The 10,346-nt window shown below is 33.3% G+C and overlaps 1 protein-coding gene across 1 annotated transcript; it reads left to right on the forward strand.

Moving 5' to 3' along the window:
• On the forward strand, nt 1-2,180 carry LOC140010204 (uncharacterized). Its single transcript, XM_072056718.1, has 2 exons — nt 1-1,318; nt 1,714-2,180. Exon 1 carries the CDS (start codon nt 456-458, stop codon nt 963-965), a length of 510 nt encoding a protein of 169 aa, XP_071912819.1. The 5' UTR covers nt 1-455; the 3' UTR covers nt 966-1,318; nt 1,714-2,180.
• Nucleotides 2,181-10,346: the final 8,166 nt, after the last annotated feature.

Genomic DNA, 10,346 nt, shown 5'->3' on the forward strand with positions numbered 1-10,346 from the left:
TTTCTTCTTTTATCTGTCTTTCGTCTGGCCCTCAAATGTCTCCCTCCGCACACCTGCTGACGCGTCTCCCACTTGTCCTCCCAATTTGTTTCTTGCCACTGTAACTCAAGCACTAATTGAAATATCTTCCTATAATTGAAGATTCAGGTTGCTATAATTCTCCATCCACAAGATTTTCCCCCTATTTTCTCCGCTTCTAGCCAAATTTAACGTCATCTCCTCTTCCTATTTTAATGCTTTCTGGAATTTGCCCCCATAAATCTGATCTCTTTTAAGAACCCATCATTTTTTTCCCCTTAGATGGGCTTAAGCATGGCTTAGGTCGAAAACCCAGATTAAGAAAAGGAGAAGAAACAAAAACCCATTTGGATTTTGCCTTGGGGTGAAGAATCGTTTTGTCTTTTTTTTTTTTTCCTTCCTTTGATTGTAGTGAGTTGACTCAGTGGTAGAGAGAGATGGCGACGGCGACGACGATGGCTCAGCATGTTATGATTGAGTCGCCCACGATGAATAGGAGGCAACCGTTGTTACCGGGTGGCTCTGCGGCTGCGGCGGCTGCGACTGCGGCGGTGAAGGACGAGAGGGAGTGCCCGAGTGGGAGGACGATAGGGGAAGTTGCAGGTGTGACTACGGCGGAGTGCGCCGCCGTGTGCTGCTGCTGTCCATGCGCGGTGATGCACCTGCTCATCTTGGCCGTCTATAAAGTTCCCAAGGGGCTGTGTAAAAAGGCCTGGAAGAAAAATAAGAGGAAAAGATTATTAAAGAAAAAGAAGAAGAATTTGGAGGAAAATAAAAGTGGGCCGAATGGCACTCATCATCATGATGATGATGAATCATCATCTGACGATTATGATGATAATCAGAAGGGCGTTGGTGTAATGGACGCCGTTGATCTTGATTCTGAAATGTGGGACCGGTTTTACGGGGCTGGGTTTTGGAGAAGTCATTCTCAAAGGGAAGATTAATTGATTAATGATTTTTTTTCCCCCAAGATTTTTCCCTTTTTCTTTGAGAGGTAAATTTTGGGGTTTTTTTTCCGCAAAAAAAAAAGGTAAGGGGATTTTTGGGATGATGAAAAATGAGTAGTTGGCTCAAAAAAAAAAAAAGAAAAAGAAAAAAAGAGTAGTTGAGAAAGGGATTTGATTGTGATTGATCAAAGATGAGTGGTGGTAGGCGGTTGTGATTTTGTTTGGAGTTCTGAATTTTGATTGATCACTTGTTTTTCTTCAAGGTATGCAATGTATAGGCAACAGGCCAAAAACTTGAAATGTTACGTATATATGGCAACTGTAAAGAGTGAACCGAAAGGTCTTCAAAGGTATTTTCTGTCTTCTTGTTTTATGTAGTGAATGAAGGGCTTCTTTTGCTCTCCATCAAAAATTCAAAATGCATCTCTTATCCAAAATCTTGCTTTGACATTTTCATTTTCTTTCTCAAGTGCCTTTTAGGTATTTCGAGCTTTTTTTTCTGCCAATTTTGATTACGTTTGAGCATGTTGATATCTTATAAAAATTCAACTAGACATCCAAATTATGAAGTTTGATACTCTATTGAAGTGTGAAAATGTGTAGCCTATGCATTTTCTTCTTGATTTAGACACCCTGCTACTATTGGTGGTTTTTTTTTTTTTTTTTTTTTTTGGTGACAATCTTTTTGCTAGTTTTAGGTCAAAGGGTTTTCGATATCTCTGATGTTTCATCTTTAATTTACTAGGACTCATTCTTGCTCCTTTTCTGCATTGAGGTAATCCCAAGGTGCAGAGACAATTGCAGTAGGCTATGATTATGAGAATATGATTCTTGAAGCTGTAATTTCTTCTATTGGGGTGGCTCCAAATTTTGTAGTGGATGCTGTTTTGGGGATCTGCCTGTCAAGTTTTCCCATTGGAATAGGGTGGTTAATTGACTAACAAGACATAGATAACAAAGGATCCCCCCTTTTAGTAGTAGAAATCTGTCTATGCTAAACATTTGCAGCAAGGGCTTTTGCTTTTGTTGTGGACTTTGTGTCTGTTCTTTGTTGTATCTTTCTTATTTTCAAGTTGCTAAATTGAAAACATGAAAATTTATACCCAAAACTTGTATTGATCAATCCATTGTAGGCTTGCCTAGCCCTGGGAGTATTGCAACTCGATCAAGAGTTATTTGATCAATAAAGTGTAGAAATTTAGCCGTTTGATATGAGTGGAATAATCACTTTCTAGTGCTGCTAAATTATAATCTTTAATTTGTGATTTTGGTACATGGGGAGATTTTGAGTGCTTGTTATTAGTCTTTTAACTAGGGTAGAATCCTGTGTTGCAATAGAGTAATTAAAGTTGCGATTAATGAATTTGTAATGTTCATTTAAGAAGAAAGTTGACCTATTTTTTGAATATGACGAAATCATTAGTCATAATAAGTAGATGTGCTTTAATTGTAAATTCACAGCCAAATATAGCATGGAGCTCTATTTGGATTTGCCTGTTTTCAATTATAATATTACAGTAATACATAAACATGTACAACTCAAAAAAATCTCAAAAAAAAAATTCATATACAATGTTACAGTAATTTTTTTTTAAAAACACACCCAAAAACAGCTAATCCAAACGAATTGAAGACAGTACTCCCACAAGGTCAATAATTGAAATGTTAAGAGTTTCTAAATGGTACAAGTCAAATTTCTGATACACCAAAACAAGCGTGATAAACTTGTATCTTTTCAAGTAAACCTTTTACATGCAAAAAAAAAATGTTGTGATGTAAGAACCTAATTCACAAGATTAGAGAGCATCCATCGTATGGCCTGGATGAATGTATAGATTACCTTCAGGTGGTTGCATTGCATGCCATACGTGGATGGTACCAATACCATCAACTGTATTGGTGATTATCATAGGAAGTTTAGGATGAAAACACACACCTGAAGCATTGTGGCCTTCGTCAAGCATCTGGAGACAACTTTTGTCATGATCATCCACAGCTGATAATAAGACAGAAAAAACGAGATCAGAATTGTGTATCTGTATTCAGAATGTCATTATGAGTATATGGGGACATGAAGAGCAAATATTAGCACTGCAATCATCAGTGAGTGGATAAACCTCTGCTTCCACCAAAAAAAGAAGTCGAACGACTATACAAATGCAGATTCCCAATTTTTTTTTTTTGTTTTTTTAAAGAAAAGAAGGTGCAATCCAATGATATGATATCATACATAATAATCCATTGATATCATATCATACATGACAAATGGCTCCTCCACTAATTCTCATTGATTGTGTCTTAATTCTAACAGATGATTGATTAGCTTTGTAATAAAAGCAGTTTGTTTCTTCAGTGACAAATAAATGCACAAGAAAGCATAAATAGTCACTTTAAGGGTAAGAATGTAATTGCAAGTACTTACTAGGAGGCTCCCATGTATTAAATTGTTGTACAATCTGCTCAACCAAGTCAAGATACCAAATGTCAGACCACCAAATTGCCCTTCCATGGGGCAGATGAAAATTGTCAACAATTATCCCATAACTCCTTTTTACATATGCATGGAAGATTTTGTCTTCTGGGTTTATTGATTGTTCTCCCCAACTTTTTTTTTGTGTTCTCATGACTTCTTTCTTTTTTTCTCGTCTTCCTTTGGCAAGATTTTAATTGCATATCACACGGAACTGGAAAAAGGTAAAAGGGTTTGAAAGCTATTTTGAATTATGTATAGTTGTATGCCGCTGTATTGTCACTATAGTAGCTGTCTATTATTGCACTTGTGACAAAAAAGTCATGGCTGAAATTTAGGATTAAGGTGTTGGAATGAGGACTTTTAGTAGTAGAGATTTTGAAATGAATGGATCCTTTTACCAAGTCAATCCACAATTCCATATTGAATGATGATAGTCTTCTAGAAATTTTAAAAACAAAAAAAAAAGGATCAATTAATCACCGTATTGGTAACTCAAAAACTCCATTGAAAGATGGAAGCAAGAAGAAAGCTCTTGTCCAACTTGTTTTTTTTTTTTTTGGAAAAAATTGGATGTTGTTTTAGTTACTTCTGCAATTTTTAATAATTTGGTTTACCAAGATTTCATGTTAGTTTTCATAAAACATGTTCCAAGGAAAAAAAAAATTTACTTGGGACACCCACATAATTAGGAATATATATCTCTTTTTCACTTTTATTAACCGGTAAGGGAAAGACATTATGTTGATCTCCAATGAAGATGAAAATCACTTACAAAAAGTGACAGAGACCAAGATATCGATGACAATCAGTTCATCCAAATGATTTCAAAGAAAGCCAGAAAAAGAAAGCCGTACTCAGAAAATGGCAACAAGAAAAAAAAAATTCATAATGTGGCAGAACCCTGCTGGTCTCACCAACAACTTTTTGGAACCTATAGTGCCCTGTTAAGAAGTTCTAGCCATGATTGCTTCTATTGGTGTGTATATATATATATATATATATCCAATATAAATCCTATTACAAATTTCATACCTTCCCATTTTGAAAATTTTGGACATTCAATGTGATGATTTGCTGTGCACATGAAATGCAATGTACTCACAACGCAGTGTGCTTATGTTTTTTAGATTATGCATTAGTTTCATATATAATTTTTGGTTTTACATTTCCTTGTTTATTAGGAGTAATCTTCTCCTCTTTGCTAAATAGTACGTGCAATTCCTATAGCAGAGAGAATCTTGTCTTGTCCGATATTTCATTCCTCATTCTAATCGTTTTTCGGCTATTTTTTGGTATATCATATGTTCCTTTTCTTCCCTTTGGACTACTTTGTTTTTTCTTTCGTGGTTTTTGGGGGAGTGGTTTCACTTTCAAATCAAAGGGGAAAAAAAAAACTAGTGAACTTTTCCGTTTGAGGTCAGCTGTACAGTTGGATTTGAGGTCTTAGTTTTGAAGATTTTAAGACTAGTATAGTTCAATTTTTTTTTACCTTCTTTTATTATATTTTCTTTTCTTCCAATACATTTGTATGAGACAAACCAAAATATAGGGTGTGTTTGGCATCCTTATTTTTTTAGCTTTTTTTAATAGACAAAATTTTTAAATAATTTTATCTATAGCAATCCTCTAAAATCACACACAATTTTGAAAATACACATTTCAAAATACTCAAAAAACACACACCCATTTTCCTCTTTTACTTCTACCATTCCTAACCATTTACACTTTCATCACTGCCGCCCCCATATTACCCTCCCACCACCACTACCAACATCGGCGCGAGCACTTCGCCCTCCCTTTGTTTTCCCTTCTCTCCCTCCCTCTCCTTCTCCCTCTTTTCCCTTCTCCTCCTTTCCTTCCTCCTTTTTCTCTTTTCTCTCCCTCCCTTCTCCTTCCCCCGTTACCCTCTCTCCCTCCTCTCCCTTTATCCAGCACGCCTCCTTCTCTCCCTTTTATGTAGCTAGATCAATGAAGGAGAAGAGGGGGAAAGAGAGAGAAGGAGAGCGAGGGAGAGAGGTATAAGGAAAAAAAATGGTAGGGAGAGTGAAGTGCCAACGCCACCATTTGATGGTAGGGGGGAGGAAGAGGGTGGCAGTAGTGGGACTGAAGAAGGAAGTAGAGAGGAAAATGAAGAAAGGAAAGAAGGAGAAAAAAAGCAATAGAAGAAAAGAAAAATAAAAATATAAAAAAAATTTCACAAATTCCCCAAACACTCAAATACGAAAAAGTTTTTTAATAATGTTACAGTAAATTATAATAAAATTTGGTACAAACCCTCATAAAATACACTATCCAAACGCAGACAGAGAAATTAATGTACTCCCTCCGTTCCACTTTGATAGTCCAGTTTTTCTTTTTCGTCTGTCCCAAATTGTAGTCCAGTTTCCAATTGAAGAATGTAGTTGTATTTTAATTTTCCTAAAATACTCTTATTCAATGTAAGTTGTTGTTACTATAAACCTACTCTATTTAATGAGAGTTGATTCTTTTTTTACCATCAATTCAAGTTCCCATAAAGTTATACTCTAATTAATGTGAGGGTATTTTAGAAAAATAGCTACCTAAATTGATTGTTCCAACAAAGTTAACTACTTTTTCTTAAATTATGTGAAAAAACAACGAGAACTATCAAAGTGGGACGGAGGGAGTACTATTTAGCAACTACTCTTGACTTCTTCGGTGATACATTTTTGCCACTACTCTTTTATTCCTAAGCTTTCTGCAAGTCTTGCTTGAAATCGTCTCAAGTGGAAAACGCGCACTATTTCAAACTTAGTGTCCAATTATTCCTAAGCTTTCTGCAAGTCTTGTATGATTTCAAAACATCGTTTGAAATCTTGCCACTAATTGGTAAATGTTTGTTCTAATTGTTGTAGCCCGTCAAACATTCATCTTTTATGAATGTCGTTTGAATGTCACATGCATTTGAATAGGACACTTTTTTGGTAGAAATTCATAAGATGTTAAACCTTTCATTTGTTTGGTTCTAAAATATCTTACAAAAGAAAGAAAAATGAAGAGGGATTGAAAGTGGAACCAGAAGAATCATGATTTTATGTAACTAGTAAATTGGCTTCAATGCTATTCTTTCCATTTGTTACTGCAGTAAAAAAGCTTGAGAATGGCTCGAAAATTTTCACCCACATAACAGTTTCAATGCATTAACGTGCATAATCAGTGATGAAACACTGAAAATTCAGCTCCTATGCAAACTCCAGCGTAAAAGCTCTCATTTATTTCTGGTTCTTCTGTTTTTGGGCATTCTGACCACTTCGTGATGATTTGCTAAATAAGTAATGACATTTGTTTTTTTTAGCACTTTCATGTGATACTTTCAGATTTTGGAGTACATCCCTACAAAGCAAAATGAGCTTCAAATCAATTCAACCATTCTCCCCGTCTAATTTTGATAGTTATGTTTTTTTTTTCCACACAATTTAAGAAAAATTAGTTACCTTTATTGAAAAAATTAATCTAACATACTATTTTTCTAAAATATCCTCATATTAATATTTGGAGTATAACTAATCACTATCGTTCCGTTTGTATTAGTTGTTTTTTGTTGTGTTTTTGAAATATTTTACTATAATAGTGTATATGAAAAACTTTTACTATAAATATTTTTTAAAATATTTGATATATTATATGGATGAAATGTTTTTTGAGTTGTTTTTGTTTGTATATTATTGTAGTATTGTATTTGAAAAACTTATTTTTGAAAAATAAGTCAATCCAAACGAAGAATATCTTTACATTTTTTTGATTAGTGTAAGTGAGAGGTTCTGAATCTGAGATCTTTCATTTATACTCTCTATTCTATACCACCCGATTCATTCCTCTCTCTCTATGCCTTTACATTAATTACGATAACAATATTGATGGAAAGTTGCACCATTCAAGTCATGAATCATAACAATTATTGAATAAGATAAGTTATACCCACTGATAACAAAATATATTAAATTATGATATTTTAGAGAATTTAAAAGTTAATTATATTTTTCAACTAAAAGCGAATTATAATCTGGGACGAATAAAAAGAGGAAAACAAGAATATCAAAATGAGATGGTGAGAGTATTTATTTTGGATAAATCAAGAAAACAACGGCCTAATTACTTTAATTGAGCTCCAATCGTGGCATTCTTTCTAGGGCCCTTTTCGTGGTTTTTGGTCAAACGGTATTACTTTTTTCTTCTTTTAGTAAAAGTTGCCTCAAATTGTTCTCTTTTTCTTTTTTCTTTTTTTTTTTATTTTCAAACTTATCATGGCTTCAAAAAAGTTGATCCAAGTGAGTCCAAATTAGGAACAAGCATCGATGTACTTTTTGACAAGAGTTTCAGGATTTTAAACCTTTTAAAACGAAAACGCACTTTAATTTTCTTTAACTTTTCCAATAATCAATTTTTTAATATAGTGTACTAAAAAAAGAATATGAAATGAGAAAATTCTAATGTAATATAATCAATCAAGATTTTACTGGAGAAAAATGCGCATTCATTTGGACGTCATATTTCTTCATGTTTTTGAACCTATTTTTCCCTTTCCTTTTCCTAGAACATTTGGAATGATCAAAGTTAAAACAAAAAAAAAAAAAAGAAAAAATAAGCACTTTAGTAAATAATGGTTTTGCCTTTTTTATGCTAAAAATAAATATCTTCTGACAGCTACCATTGAAATTGGTGCTTTAGATCATATGGGATGACATTTGATCTACATTCCACACTCACACGGCATACCAGGACCTTGACTTCTCCATTTTGTTGCCAAAACACACAAATGACAAAACTGTGAAGTCTTGTGCGGTGTAAAAGATGCTACAAATTGGGCACTTATTAAAAGTTAAAAAAAAAATTTAAAAGTTGGGTATTTTAATGTTAATATATAGTCGAGGTGAGATACAAATGTAATAAAATATCTCTCATATGCATGTCACGGACATCTAAGGCCATGCTTGGATTGCTTGTTTCTGTCAGAAAATATTGTCGTTTTCCGTGATCACATTTCTCTATCACCTTTTTCTCTCACATATATCAAATCGCTACAGTAATTTTTCCATGAAAAATGATGGAAAATGCAATCCAAACACAACCTAAAATTTTCAATAATTTTTTTTTTTTGTTGTTAAAATTACATGATATTCTTTTTGGGTGATTATTTTATAATTTTTTTTATACAAAATGATTTTATTTTAAATTCTACAATAGATTCTACCGGCATGTCATTTTTTCTTTTTAAGTGGTCGAATCCCATTTTTATTGACATTCTCTCGAAGCAAAATTCTTTTTCAAGTATTGTTTCCACTAATTGTTACTTTGATGTTGTTAATCTCTTTTAGTTAAATTGCCAGTGTTGACCATTAATCAAAGGGGAGGAAAGTGCAACAAAAATATGAAAATGCAAATGACACCAAATGTTAGGGGCGTTTAGTACGTTTAACCCTTAAAAAAATTCCTCAAGAATAAACACAAAGTATAAACTGCGATAAATTCTTGAAATTACACCAACAAATATATATATGCCTATTCAATTGTTGAAACTTTTTTTTTGACCAATCATGGAGCTTTCAAATTATGATAAGAAAGTGTAAATTACTAAATTGAACTGATACTCTTGAATTATAAAGTGTTTTCTGGGTCAAAATTTATAGTTAATACTAAAAAGACTAAAGAATGGAGCAATCCGCAAGCAAGGCCATATATATTTGGATTTGGGTTTGGGTTTGGGTTGGAAGGGTATCATGTGAATTGATAGTGGACCACTTTTACAATAATAAACCAATTAGCCATTTTCGTGACTTGGTGGTCAGAAAATCCAAGACACCAAATCTAACATAGAACCATAATTATCACCAAAATTCGTCATTTCCAAAGCCTAAAATAGGCAAATGGTGCCAAATCAACTACCCAAAAATAGAGTTTACGGCGACAAGTGAACCTTCCCGTTGAAACTTGAAAGATGTAAACACGCATGCCCCTAAAAGGCATTACATAATACATATGGCATTGATTGGATTGTATCTTCGTGGAAAATATATTTTGTTTTTTATTTTAAAAATTTCTTTTTACATATTTTTAATAATATTTTTGTATCACATATATTATATCACAAGTTCGTTTGGATTGGGGGATTTGGTGGATGATTTAAAATCCTCTCAAATCTTCTAATTATTTGAATTACTTAAGAGGTATTTGAATTTGTAATTCATCAATTATTTTAGTGTTTAAAATATATTAAAATTATCGATAAATTACAAACTAAAATATGTACTGCATAAATTTTCTAAACAATTAGTCGGATTTGAGAAGATTTTAAATCCTTTATTGAATCTCTCAATCCAAACGTAATCTTAAAAATTTTCGAGAAATGAAATTCGAAAGTACTCGAATCTTGTCAACAAAAGTACTCAAAATACACCAATCCCTACTCTAAAAGCCTCAATTATTGTAGCTATGAAATAAAATATTGAAAGTGAAACAACTAACTTTTCTTCTAAATTAGTGAAAAGACACCAAATCCTCACCCTAATACAGTGATTATTAACTAATCTATGATATTTGACAGCAAACCTTACCTTAAAATCCCATAAATAAGGTCAAATCCCAATCTCTAAATTACATTTGGACGGTGGAAAATACACAATAATACAGCAAAGCAGAATCAGAATCAGAATCTGTTTATCCATTAGCACAATCCTACTTTTTTTCAAATATCCAACTTTCAACTTTTTCTTTTTGAAAAATTTTGAAAAAAGAAAAAAGAAACTTTTTCCCCCAAACTATAGAAAATTCAAAGAGATGAGATATCTAAGCCACGTGTTGCAACATTGGCTAGCAGAAGACCGAGCTGCGGTCACCTCTTTGGCTCTCTCCTGAGTCCTTCCCTGCTAAGCTGGTCTGTGTGGGCT

This window comes from Coffea arabica, chromosome 1e (assembly GCF_036785885.1).
Source record: "Coffea arabica cultivar ET-39 chromosome 1e, Coffea Arabica ET-39 HiFi, whole genome shotgun sequence".
Lineage (NCBI taxonomy): Eukaryota > Viridiplantae > Streptophyta > Magnoliopsida > Gentianales > Rubiaceae > Coffea > Coffea arabica.